At 37.5% G+C, this 14,353-nt stretch overlaps 1 protein-coding gene across 9 annotated transcripts in view; it reads left to right on the top strand.

The window, feature by feature from the left end:
* TASP1 (taspase 1) overlaps positions 1–14,353 on the top strand; it is an 81,400-nt gene that overhangs the window by 32,570 nt on the left and 34,477 nt on the right. For all 9 annotated transcript variants that reach the window (XM_069009008.1, XM_069009005.1, XM_069009003.1 and 6 more), the window contains 2 exons: positions 5,281–5,400; positions 6,371–6,449. In XM_069009008.1, coding sequence (XP_068865109.1) covers positions 5,281–5,400; positions 6,371–6,449 — 199 coding nt within the window. The remainder of the gene's footprint in view (positions 1–5,280; positions 5,401–6,370; positions 6,450–14,353) is intronic.

Below are 14,353 nucleotides of genomic sequence, written 5' to 3'. Positions count from 1 at the left end.
GCAGACCATTCCTTTCAGCAGGACTTCAGAACTGTTTTGTTGTCTGGTTTGACTCACCTACTTCAACTCAGTACTGCAGCTGAGCTTATGTGCCTCTGTTGCCAGTGCTGCAGGCTGTGGGGAGAGCAAGGTAGAAAGGATGTTAGCAAAGGTGAAGTTGAATGGGATCAATACTAGTAGACCAGTGTGAAGAGATAGTATTGCAGACCAAAACAGACTGAAATTACATGGAAGTCTGAGCTACTGATAAATGTCACCAGCTAAAAAGAAAAATACAAGCTTTAAAATTAGTTTTCAATAAAAATGTAATTATACCAACCTCAAAAAGAATCAGGCTGTTTAGATTTGTCAAAGTTTGTATGGAAAAACTTGGCAGTGTAACTTACTAAAGGACTTCTATTACCTGAGTAAATGGACTTTTCTCTTTGCTGTATTTTTCATTGTTCACCCAATGTGGGATTTGCAGAGGGTTTGCACACAGGAAGATCCATGAATAACTTCACCAAATTTTGAAGGTGTAAAACTTCAGTCTTTTTTAAGTTGTAGAGTCTTTCTGATTTACATAGCTAAGAAATAATTCACACACAAACAAAATTAACTAAACATACTCCTGGGGGGTGACTATGATGTGTTCATTCAGCCAGATGCCATTCTCAAATTCTCCCCTCAAGCACCAGTAAATATCAGAAGTAAACATTTGTCTGCTTACTGTTAGTCTGTCTTTTACCAGAGGAAATTGGCATTGAAAATAGCTTAGCAGAGTTTGGCTAGAAGCCCTAATTTTGTCTTCTGCTGTTACAAACTTTTACAAGTGATCTCAGCATATCTGTAAAAAGTTGTCCTCTTCTTGATTTGAATAAGTGACAATAAGAATCCCCAGTACCCATGTTTTTTTTTTTTAATAGATCAGTGTTTATAAGTTAGAATTTTATAGTCTAGGTATTTGACTCCATAAATAACATTATTTAGTTTGAGTTTTATTAAAACTGGCTTGGATTTTATTTAGTTTAACATAGGTACCCCCATATGTGTACACCGGTTGGAATTCTATGGGTGGAATCAAGTTCCATATTTCTCAGTTACTGTATTAAGATTGAACATACTTAGAAAATATTTTTGTCTATGTGTGGGTAATTGTAAGTGTAGCCGTCAACTATGGCAATCCTAGTGTCTGTCTTACTTAGTCTTTCAGTTTGGAAATTTCCTTAAAGTAATATATTTTCCATCCCACATTTGTGTGGAAGTGGTCTTTGGTAATAATACCTTAAAGATTTCAAAACTATACTTCAAAATCCATTTAATATGGGAAAAGAAACCTAAATGATTTTCATCCATTCTAGTTAAAGCCAAAACAAAATAACAAAAATTTTCTGTGGAAATACAGTATGGACTAACTTCCTCATCTTGCACATGAAGATCAAACAAAATGTTCTTTTTTACACACCAAACAACTGTTAAACTGGGAAGGCTGGGATTGTTCATCGAGCTTTGTATAATTAGATAGCTGGGTAATAGCATATAAATGTTAATTGTTTCAATCTGATTAATTTTGTATTTTGTCAGTTATACTCAGAGATGAGATTTAGTGGTAATTACTTTTCATGGCATTTCAAAACCATCTCAAGTGGAGAGGGAAAAGGCCTTGTGTGTAGAATCTTTCAGTGGGCACTGGGTAGAGCTCTCCTAAACTGCTAATTGCTTCCTTAGGGGCTTGTAGTGATGAATATTTACAAATTTTCATGTGCATGAGGGAAGGAGGGGTTTTAAAAAATGCTTGATAGAACTCTGCATTTGTGCAGATGAACTTCTTCCTGTTTTGTGTACAAGCTCTTAGCAAAATTTTGATTATTTGGACTATGGTTTAATAAATTAATTTCCTTTCCTGTTGCAAGGTGCAAATTAAATAATGTGAGGACTGACTTTCAGTTGTTTCCATGCAAAATATTAACTACATCAGAGATTATATTTAGATTGTAATGCTACATTGTTAAAACGCCAAACTGCTTTTGCTGTGAACAAGTATAAATTCCTAGCTGAAGTCAGATACAGACTTTGGTAACAGATATCACCAAGTTTTCTTTGGAATCTGCAAAATTTTAAAATTTAAGTAGCTAAATTAATCAATAGAAAGATAAGGACAAGCAAGATGGATCTTGTTTAGTGCCTGTAGGACCTGTATAAAGTTTGGGCTTGTTTTAGACTTTGTGAATTGTAGTGTTTAACATTCTTGTTTTTATTGTCCTGATACTAGCTGGACAGAATCCTCTATTTTTCAACATTCATATGATTTGAAGAGATGAAATGTGTGACACTGAAAGTCTTCTCAGCAGGTGTAGTCTTGCTGTGGCTCCTCAGGCACATGATGCTTTTCTGTAGGGCGATTACAGGAAGGTCCTTTGTTAAATTGCAATGAGCTCTTTTTTTACTGGAAGTCATTGTCAGTACAGTTCACGTACACAGAGATACTGACAATGTATTTTTCCCATGGGATATGGAGTAGAACTGGTCATCACTGGTTTTCAGTTTGCTGAGTAAGGATAAATACAGCATCACCTATATATCAGTGACTCTTTCTTATCACAAACTGCCCCCTGACACCAAATTTATATTACCAAGAAGAAAAACACAGAATTCCTTTGCTTCAGTGATACAGATTTCCTTCAGAAGGTTGTGTGGGCCAACTTAACCTTCCCTTAGCAATGCCTTCCTTAGAAAAGATTTCCAGCCTCTAAGTTGCCCCATTTAAAAAAAAAGTAAGTCAAAGCAAACACCACTGAATTAACAACAAATACTGATAGGAAATAGGTCTTCTTTGAAGTGAAATAATGATGAAGAAAGTTTTCCATACAATGTATACTTGTTAGTGCTTGTGGGTTTTGATTAAAATACCTTTTTGAAAAAGGAGTTAGTAATTTAGCTACTGAAGGCAAATACTTATGCATGTGAGCTATGTGGAAATGGATGGCAGATTGAGCAGAGAGTTTTACAGGTGCTGCAAAGAAGGCTGCAAACATTTTTTCTAAGCTGTTAGATGATACTAAAAACTTACTGACCCATACTGAACCTTGTCCCTCTAACATGTATTTCTGTTCATTTTAGGAGCCCTAAATGCTTGATTTAATATGAATTAAGATTGTTCAGGTGGCCTTAATTCTGGTATTTCCTAACTTTGACAGGCTTGGTTTTTATACCTGTAGTTGTCTATTAGTTGAGTTTTTTGTTGTGGGTATAATTTCCTTTGATGAAAGGGGGCAGGGGTAGACAGCAACACCTGTATCATATTAGTAGTTCTTCTCTACATAGAAACCATAAGAGAATTCATGTTGGGAAGAGCTTTGTCCAGCCTGATCTTGGAAACCTCCGAAGATGGGAATCTGCACCTCCAGTGAGCAGCCTGTTCTGCTGCTTAAGGTCTTTTCAAACCACTGAATTGTATTGTTTGAACTGGGTTAGTATTAGCTCAGGGTGTGTCTGGGAGTCCTGGGAGCTGGAAAGTACTTTTGCATATGAGATGTAAAAAACGGGTTCCTTGATTTTCTTTCATCTTTACAACTTGGAAGGGAGCTGGCTCTTTTCTTATCCCCTTCGCTCCCATCGTCAAAACTCCTTTTGTTTCTACTTTCCTATGCTCCCTGATCCTTCCTTCCTCTGGTTTTCAACTTACTCTTCTTCCCAGTACCAGTTGAAACTGTGGATCTCTAACTTTTCACCCCTCTCTGTCTTTAAGCAGTTACTCTGCTTTATTGTTGGGACATCTGTCCATTTGTTTTAATATTAAGTGTGGTTGGTGCCAGCTTCTGAGTGTAGAACTTGCTAAGGAACATCTAGGTGTGGGTGCAGAGAAGAAATTTACTGTTTCTCTGGGTGAAATCCAAGGATGAAACTCCTGCCTAGGAGTTCCAGTTGCTTGAAAAGTACTGTAGAACATGGTAGTGCTGCACTGCATATTTTTCCTTTTAAGACTGACACAGAATTAACCCAAGTGTTTTCTATTAAATTAAGTGTGGACAGAGTATCATCAGCATTGCAGTACTAAAAATCCTGCTTGATAAGTGACATAGTATGCCCATGGAAATTTTAATTGATGATGGGAACTTGATAATTTGAAGTTGAATAGTTAGGTGTATATATTTTTTAAATTCCTCCCTCTGAATTCTAGTCCAGAAAATTCACATGTATATGAAAAACTTAATAACCTTTGGCATTATTTCACTGGGTAAGTCTGTGTAAGAGGCTTGAGGCTTGTGCAGCAGCAGTGTGCATCTCTGGAATATGTGATGGATGATGGACCAGTTTTGCTTATTCATTTTATTTTCTGTACACTGCATGCTGTGTGTGTGGTGGAGCATGAGGTCTGAGTGCCTTGCCCTGGGTTCTGCAGAGAGGGGAATCTAGGGCGAGCCTGGGCAGAGAGGGGAGAACTGCTCCTTCTCTAAGAGGGACTTAACGTGGTGTATTAAGGAAGGGGGGAAGGACATAAAGAAAGATCCATGCACTTGGGAGAGTAAATCTACCTCAGAAGTCATGGAAGTAAGGATGCTTTTCTAGTTACCCTCTAGTTACAGGGAGCAAAGAGTAAATTGCTTCCTCCACTAAAGATTCCTGAACTGAGAACAAGTCTGGCAGAAAGAATCTGTCCTAGGGGAGACTTTTCTTGAGGCTTTTATTTATTGCCTTGGTCATAATATCAGTATTTTCTCTTTACCTGGTAAACTGCTTATTGATTATTTTGGTATTTTTTTTTGTGTTTTGTTTGTTTGTTTTAATTTTTTTGTTTGGTTTTACTTTTTGCTTTTGTTTTTTTTGTTGTTGGTTTGTTTTGGGTTTGTTTTGTTTTTGGTTGGTTTTTTTAAATTTTGTTTTAATTTCTTTTTTTTTAGTCACACATCTTTAAAGATCAGAGCCTCTGAAAATGCCATCTTGAGGCTTTTAGGAAAGGCTTTTTGATGTAGCATCAGTTGCTGAATCATTTCTTAGTGGACAGGTGGCAACCACTAAGAAAACATGACTTTTGGCACTTCTGTGAGTAAAAGCAGGTGATCTAAGCACTGGATGAGTTCTGAGATGTTTATTACTTTCTTGTTACTGGAGAAGTTTTATTAAGCCCTGTCTGAGGCAAAAGAGCATTTTGGGCAGATTTATGGCAGCACACTGGGTACAAGTGTGCATGATAACAAATCCATTTTGTTGCTAGGCCTATCACTTGCACACTCCTAAGGTATGATCTGACTTTAATATACTATTTTTACTAGATTTTTTTTCTGTTTGTGTGTCCTGCAGGAGAACGACTCAGGAACACTGGATACAGTTGGTGCAGTTGTTGTTGACCAAGAAGGAAATGTCGCTGCTGCTGTCTCCAGTGGAGGTTTAGCACTGAAGCATCCTGGAAGAGTTGGTCAGGTGATTATTGTACTTTTTTTTTCAGTTGGGAATGACTGTTCAGTGTCACAAGCAGGTGTGGTATCAAGCAAGAGCTGTGACAGCAAACTTCTGTTCTCCCTTCCTTCCTGTTAAATGCTGAAGGCATTTTCACTGCATTGGTATGCAAGTGTTCTTAGTGTCCTCCATCAGTGTAATAAAACAGTGATAGGTAAGACATTGTTCTGTGGTTAGTTACCTTTTGCCAGAGATATCAACAAGTTAATTTCTTGGGCTTAAATACCTCCTTAATACCACAAATGGTCTCTTAAATGCTTAGAGTCTTAAAATAAGATTCCTCTCAATATTTAGGGAAGCTGTCCTAATTCATTTTTAAATGATCTTGTGAATTGGAGGAAGGGACAAAAGTAATAAAAGAACACATCACATATTTATGATGTGTTATTTATAATTACGATTGTTTGTAAATGATATATAGTTCTATTTATTATTAATGTTAATAATAATGATATATTTATGATGTGTCACCTTATTGTTGTTAGGGAATTTTGAGGTGCAGCAGAAATTTATACTCCATTGCTGTACAGCTGTATTTTTGGTTGACATTTGACACTGTGCAAAAAGCAGTTCTCTTTTGAAATGTATTTAGGATTTTTTTTTTGAATAGCAGAGTGAAAGAGACTTTATATGAACAGGGTTATCTCTACCCTCATTTTCTGTTAAGCTAGGCTAGAATACTGTGTCTATGACAAACACTCAGATCTCAAGAATAGTAAAAGGACGTAGAAAAATGGAGTGGAATTACAATATGGTTATGATATTCTTATTTATCTTTTGTATTAATACTTGGATTTTTCTTGTGTTTCTTTTTTTGTTATTGTTGTTGGTTTGAGGTTGTTTTTGTATTTTCATTTTTCGTTTTTTAAGGAAAGGGAATAAACCAAAAATCTCATACATTTAAAATTTATGAACAATGTGCTTCTTTCCTTAGGCAGCTCTTTATGGTTGTGGCTGCTGGGCTGAAAATACAGGAGCTCATAACCCTTACTCCACTGCTGTGAGTACTTCAGGTATTTACTACTTTTATAAATATTTAATGAAGTTGCTATCTTTCTCTGTAATTAGCTTGCAAATTTAAAATACCAACATTATTTCCAGACCATATTCTAAATTTCTGTCATTTACTTGCATATATATGTATGTGTGTGTGCGTCAGTATAGTCTTTAAATCCATGGATTGATCTCTTGTTGGTTGCTTATATTGCCCTTTTTACTTAATTAGCAACCATGGGAATTTTTATCCTGTTTTGTATTGCACTGAAAGGACGTGCTGTATTTGTTAGATGTTAAGGAAGCTGTCCTGCTGTGAAAAAGTGCTTATCAGCCCAGTATTGTATTAAATGCAGAATACCTCTGGGAATGGAAGCCTTGTGTAAAGGACTAATAATCAGAGGGTCCTTTGGATACAGAAATGCTACATGCAGTGTATTTCCCTCCAAAACTTTTAATTACTATTTCAAATGAGTATTTAGGTGAATTTGTTCTTCATCTCTCTTTTCCTTCTGAAGGGAAGGGGAAAAGGGAAAACCAAAATACTGGAATAAGTGTATCAGAAAATATTTATTCAGCAATTGTGAAAGCAATGTAAGAATTAGGAGAGCTTTTGTTCTCTTTGGAAGGCTCAGGGTCCTGGACACAGAGAAGTATTGTGTTCATTTGATGCCTTGCAGAACACAAAAGTCTTAAGGTGAAGTTATGTAGGAGTTGCTTTTACTTTTTTTTTTCTTCCCCTAGTTGTATGAACAGCCTCAATCAGAAAAACTATTCATAACACTTTTTCATAAGTGCTTATGTCAGGTTGCAAATTTAAGGTATATCCCACTGCTCAGTGGGCAGAGTTATCAGCATTCAGTACAGGGAGAGGTGAAATTTAGGTAATGTCAGCTATATCCCATGGGCAATGCAGAGTTAGAGTCCTGATGCAGAAGTTGGGGGGGGGTTGGTTGATAGCGGCTGAAGAGCATCAGGAATATCCTGTGTTGCTTTTATTTCCCTGTATCCACATCTGTCTTGAACTGTTGAAAATTTCTGTAGATGTTCACCCTTAAGTTCAATGTCAGTAGTAGCAGATGTCCTTTTTGGTACTCAAGAAAGGATTCTACTGAATGCAGGAGTGTCAGTAGATGTTCTTGCACAAGGGACACCGTATCGATTTTAGTTTAATAAATGCTTACCTATGTAACCGAATATATGTAAATATTGGGGACCATATTGATTAGTGAGCATAAGTCCAATATTAGAGATTGTTTGTGGAAAAGCTGAGAAGGACACCTTTATTTAGGTCTTTGCAAAGTCAGCTGGATTTGAAGTCTATGTGAGTACTGACAAGCATCCTGGTGCAGTTACAGGAGATGAGTAGATTTGATGATGGCCTGAAATAGAAGCCTTCTCTCTTTTTGCTGGTACCACTTTTATACGGTGCTAAATGCTTCAATTTTATGCTATTTTTAACTGTCACAAACACACATTTATGGATACTTGTTTGGTTCAAAACATCTAGCTTCCATGACATTACTCTGATCCCAGTCCCAGTTAATTGGAGTGGCCTGCTGGCGGCTGTGAAGCTTGGCCATCTGTTCATTCACTGATTTGAAAATCAGACTAGTGGTGTTTAATTAAACTCTTGTTTCTGGTTTTCCTTTAAAGTAAGTCTGTGTATGTCTGTGAGAGAGAGGGAGATAGAAATGTTTACAGGAAGTGAGAACTCTTCTGTAATCAATACCATTCTTTTTTCCATTTCAGAAGCTCATAATGTTTTATTTTATAATGTACTTTATGTTTAGTGCAGTTCTAAAATATATTGATGCCTGACTCTTGTTTAAAATATGAACATCCAACAATGTGAACCATGAATTTAATTAAGGAGTAAAGGGATGGAAAAATTAAGTTGTAGGAAAAGTTGAAAGAATGAAACAGCTTGGCTGGATCACAACAGGAGATGGGAATGGGGGTATAAACATCTGCAAATATTCAGGTGAAACTGCCATGACCGAGCAAGAGAATAATGCATTAAAATATATCATTGTTACATTTTTAGAAAGTAAAGGTATTGTCTAAACTCTAGAAGATGCCTTGATTTGGAAAGCTCCAGGATGGAGCTTCTTAACAGAATGTCACCACTGTCGCTTGATGTAACTAAAACCCGACTAGCCTGTTGTAGTGGTTTGGTCCAAAATACTCATTACTATTTACCTTCTGTGAGATAAGAATTAGGAGAAAAGGAAAGCAGGCATCAAACTTGAAAGAATATTAAGAAGTTTATTAACAGACCTAAAAGAGGGAAAAAGAAAAAATAAAATCATACCACACCTTCAGAACTCTTCTCCTCCCCCCACCTTTCTCCCTTATCTCACTGACAATGTAAAAAGACAACCCTTAAGATATTCAGTCTGTTACCACTTCCACAATAACCTTGTTCAGTCCATTTAGGAAGAGGAGTCTCTCTTGCCCATGCTATGGAGAAATTATTTCAACGCGATAGCCGTCCGTGTTGGTTCTCTGCTCGTATCACGTGAGAGTCCCTTCCCCTGACTTGCAGCTTTTCCCACAACTGCTTTCGAGGGTCCAATCTTGAGTTACTGGGGTACAATTTTAAGGTTGAGCTGTTCAGAAACAAAGGTTCTCTTCACCCATCTCTGGGAGCATTTTCATCTCTAAGAACAGAGGCCCTCCCCCTTCCCTGGGAGCAAAGGGTCCTCCTCATCTTCATCTTTAGGACTATCTCTGGGAGCATCTCTAGGAACTGAGGTTTTCTCCTTTTCCATTTGGAGCAAAAGTCCTCATCACTTCCATCTCTCCCTGTTCAAACTTCTCATGAAATTACAGCTGCTTCAGCATCTGCCTATCTCAGCACAGGTGCTTTTGCTCACAAGTATGAGTTGAACACTCCACCCCCCATATCTTCATGAAATTACAACGGGTACTCTGATATATCATAGCTTCACAACAGAATTTCAGCTTTAAGCATCTCCTCTCTCTCTCTTCCCTCAGGTTTTCAGCTCTTCACAGCAATAAAAGGGTTAATCTCACCTAGGCCTTGCAGCTGGAATGTGGCTTATCACTGTTGGTCACCTGACCTCTGCCGGACAGAGGTGCCGCTTTGCTGAAATCTTGGCTGAAGTGGCAGGGGGGGAGCTGAGCTGCTCCCGCTGCCCACAGCAGGGCTGTGGCGGGGGTTCCGCGGGTGGAACAGGCCCATTGGCTCCAGGATGGCCATGGCCCAGCCCAGCCTGGCCCGAGCAGGGCCTGGGCTGGGCCCGCTGACCCCCACATGGGGCCCGCAGCCACCTGTCCCAGCACCGGAAACGAGAGAGAGACTCTGCCCGGGGTTTGTCTATTCTTAAGTGTGGATCACAGAGGTGGTCACAACTTTAAGTGGCTTAAAGAATTGTCCATATTCAAACTGGCCAGCTGATAGGTTCTGTTAGGTCATAGAGGAAGCTGTAAGAACCCCTTTGCAAGGACATCATTTCCGGGACTATGCTTGCTAACCCATGGGACCTGTGTAATAGTGATTATACTCCCTCCTGTGGGTTTCCAAATGGGCTTTGTGTGGACATATATTTTTAAAAAAACAGCAACAAATGACTCTTGCATGTTATGTATAAATAAAAATGGTGTACATGCACATTCATTTCTTGTTTCATTTTACATTCAGACATTTTCACCTGTATGTAAACATATTTAAAATGTGTACATAAAAGAAGTTTACAGTCAGCTTAAATTTCTGTGGTTTTCACAATATAACATTTTATTGTTTAATTTTACATGTCTATTTATTTTACTTTGTCTTTGAGTCATAAATTTGGCACAAATCTAATAGTTTCTACAGGGAATTTTTTTCCGTTGTGTGGGGAGAAGAGAAAAAAGAATAAAATTAGACTGTGGTTGCTGTGGGTATTGAGTAATGTTTAATGTTTATTGTTAAATGACTGCAGAGAATAGCTGACTCATCAAATCACATTAGGAATTAAAAAAAAAATCTTGAATAAAAAGTTCAACTCTAATTCCTTTAAAGCTTTATCAAAAGTATCCTCAAAATTATTTGGTATTAATATGTTTTAAACCAAATAATTTTAGCTGCACAATTCTTTGGGAAGTAAAAGGTTTCCCATTTGTGCTGGTTTACACTTCTAAACCTTTTTTCAGTGATAGCTGAGAATAGAAATTCAAGCCCTGAGTGTTTGTTATATCAGGCTATATATTCAATCATGAAAAAGGATATTTTTTGGCATTAGTTTCATACAAGCAATTTTGAAGGGTCAAGTTTTGTAAACTCTTTTCATTCCATACTTAAGAAATTGTTCATGTCTTTGGGTCTTGGAAGTGATGATCAACTAGAGATTGAACAGGTTGGGGAAAACCTGTGGTGTGGGGAAAGGAGAGTTCGGAATAGTAATTCAAAGTAGGCAGAGTACAAACTCTTGCACACTGAAATCCATGTGGAAGAGACACCTTGGGTTGAACCAGAGCTTCAGACTGTTTGGTGGCCTGTTTCAGATAGAGAGTGTTTGCAGTTCTCCAAGGAAAAGTACAGGACTGGGAAAAGCACCTCCATTGCATTGTCCAGGCTTCTGGCAATTTGTGATACTGGGACTTTATAAACTGGAGCTATATTTGTTCTAATAGGTCAGGGTGACTTCTGAAGATTTCTCATTTCTTTTTGCTCTTAGAAGACCAGATATTTAAATTTTGCTGGGAACAGTTTTATTCTGTGGTTACCTTTGTAGAAACTTCCTTGGGAAAGGAAAAGTTTTAGTTTAAATGCCACAGTTAATAACACAGTAGGATTTATTCTTCAGTTTTTACTAATTTTGTTCTAAAATCCTGCAATTGAAGCTTCAGTTTTTCAGTACCTGCCTCATTAAAAAAAAACCAAAAAGCAGGGTGGGGGAAGATGTCACCACACAAATACTTGAAAGTAATTCCAAGTTCCTGTAGCTTTCTTTAAATGGTTTTGTATTATTTGTTGGCCCTGTGGCTGCTGGGAGGCTTCCTGCTTTTGCCTATTCAGGAAAGATTTGGTATTAGTTCTTATGCCTTTTAGCAAGTTGTTTCTTAAATATTTTTGGCTATTATTATCATGTTTTTATACTGAATGTGCCAAAGGTGGTGGTTCTGAACTTGTTTGGGCATGACTTCAACTTTTTGCACAGTAATTTCATACCTCTAACAGTCACTTGGCCTTGTTTTTTAACCACAATGTCTTTGGTTTTATTTTTTTTTTTTTTTGGCTTCTCAAAAGTTACTTCAAGGTTTACAAAATACAGGGTATTGTAAAACTCATATTTTATGGTTATAGTTTAACAGGGCCTGGGACAACTGAAATCAAAAGATGGAGACTTTCTAAAAACACAGTGGGGGAGGTGGTGGAACTTAGAGATGACTGTGAATTTAAGGGACTTTAAATCCAAGGTTTATTCTGTAACTCTCAGTCTAAAATTCAGTTTCTGTGTAAACAAGTGAAGCCTTTCTGGTTTTATTCCCCATCAATGTTTTGAGGCATTTTGATATATAAACTCCGAATTATATTAAAATTAATATTTTGGTTGGGAAAAAATGGCTGTGGGACTTTATTGGCAGCTGAAGGATAAACATTACAGGAATTCAAGTATCTCAAAACCAGTATTAAAATTCAAGAAATTCAGAGAATGCTGCAGTTGCAGGCATAGCCAAGATACCTGGGCAACCTTAACTGTGGCATGTAATAACAGTGCAAGGCCCATTCCATGCAGGAATGATGGTAGAGATGGAGTGAAAGCTTGTTAAATGAGATGAGCGGACCAGTGGCCTTTATTTAGTTATAAATGTAAATAACAGCTAAACTGGGTTTTGGATCAATGTAGTAGAAGCCAAATCTGTGGTGTTTAAAAGCTTTTCTGTGCATGTGTGCACACAGACACAAACAAAACAGGCTCCCCTTTAAGCACCCCCCACACCTCCCCCCAAAAAGAGGCCAGAACCACACTCATAAGGCTGCTTGGAACTCTTTAGTCGATGTTTTTGTTGGTATATGAATGTAAACACAGGAAGATGGGTATTATTTGGAGGGAAAACATTTGTGAAGAAAACCCAACCGCAGGAGAAACAATAGTCCATTTTTTGGCTGTACTTTAAGAAAACATTTCCTATTTTTTCCTGGGGATAATAAGAAACAAGGACTTTGTGCATATTCTTCTTATTCAAAATAATATCAAGTGTGACACTGAATCTCCTCCTCAGTTGGAATATCCATGATGATTGTGAATATTCATTCACTAACTGTGCCAAAAGTAATACTGCTGGGGTAAGAGGGAGGCTGTATCTTTCCTGGGAGATAAATTAAAAAATCATAATTCTCTTCGGATATACAGAACCTTAACTATAAATATAAAGGTAAATATAAAATTATAGTAACAGCTAATGCAGGATGCTTTGAAAATGCAGCCCTAAGTAGAATTTTTGAGTGGAAGTGTAGAGACTGAAAATGATGTCTTGCATTTCTTTCATCTTTACAACAGCAGGAAATAGAAAGCGTACAAAGAATGGGTGTGCTTTGTGTCTAGGTACCAGCCATTGAAGCCAGCAAACCTTTAATATTGCATTTCTGAAGATAGGCAGAAGGTCTTGCATTATTTACAAAATGCAGATATTCTGTGACACAAAGCTGCAAAATCTCCAGCTTTTACTAAAATGTATTTGAGGAGACTATTTGACACAAGAAAGGCCCATAGTTTATCCTAGGGAGATTTTAAATGCAACCTAATTTATAATCCCGAAGAAGGAGGAGTAGAATCTTGAAATACATTGAGCTTATTCAGAAAAACTAAGCATGCTGCCAAATATAATTTGGTTTCAGGGCTGAGCCAGAGTTGTGTTTTGTTGAGAAGGTAGCAGGGATATCAGATTTCTGGAGATACCAGATTTATTTATGAGGTGTAGTTGAGGATTCTGTTTGGGAAAAGTCTTTCAGTGATGTCTTGCTCTTCTACCCTGCACAGAGTCTTTTCTTGAATGGAATGAAGATTAGATAGAGAAAACAGCAGTGTTTTAGGAATATGTGTACAAACTGTATTTATTCTGTGTAAACTTCCTTAACAATTTCTTGGTGAATTCACCAAGATCCTGAAAGACTGTTAAGGTCTCTCAACAAAAGCAGTGGCCTTTATTCTCATAAAGGCATTTTAGAGATTAGATCATGATCCTTTAAAAGCTGTGTTGGATATACATTTGTATATATAAATGCATCATTCCATGAAGGAAAAAATAGCACATACTGTGTTGTGAAGAATCACAGAATTGTTTAGTTTGAAAGGAACCTCTGGAGGTCCAGCCCAGCCCTCTGCTCAATAAGGTATTCTCTTGTTTTTGAAATCCACATCAATAAGGGAATAAATATATTCATTCTTCCTTGCCCCACCTTTTCCTGCTCAAACTTGGTGTTCACATCTGTCCTTCTTTCCAGTCCATTGTGTGTCTTAATGGATGCTTTTGCAGGCAATATGGAATGGGTAATGTGGAATAGGATGGAATAGGAATGACACCTATGCAGAGATGGTCTATGGTTGTTAAATTGGTTGTTGAGCTATGTTCTCAGCCAGCGTTGTGGTCTCCTTATGGAAGCCACTGATCTGTAGATTCCTACTTGAAAACTCCTTTTGCGAACAAACTACAGCAATGTGCAAATCTACGCAGTAAATACTTTTCAGGGAAGCTTTAATGCAAATAAATTGGCTTGTAATGCATAACTTTGGCTTTGTGATTCCTTTGTGTTGAGGGCAGTAGTGGCTGTGTTAGGATCCAGTGAATGGACACCTGGCCAGTGCTGTTTCAAAGAATCATGGAATTGTTTGGGTTGTAAGGACCTTAATAGATAGAACCTCTCTACCCTGGGCAGGGACACCTTCTCTTAGAACAGGTTGCTCAAAGCTCCATC

The sequence above is a fragment of the Aphelocoma coerulescens genome, chromosome 3 (genome assembly GCF_041296385.1).
Source record: "Aphelocoma coerulescens isolate FSJ_1873_10779 chromosome 3, UR_Acoe_1.0, whole genome shotgun sequence".
Taxonomy (NCBI): Eukaryota; Metazoa; Chordata; class Aves; order Passeriformes; family Corvidae; genus Aphelocoma; species Aphelocoma coerulescens.
Note: the sequence above shows the minus strand (reverse complement) of the source record. Positions and strands in the feature narration are given on the sequence as shown.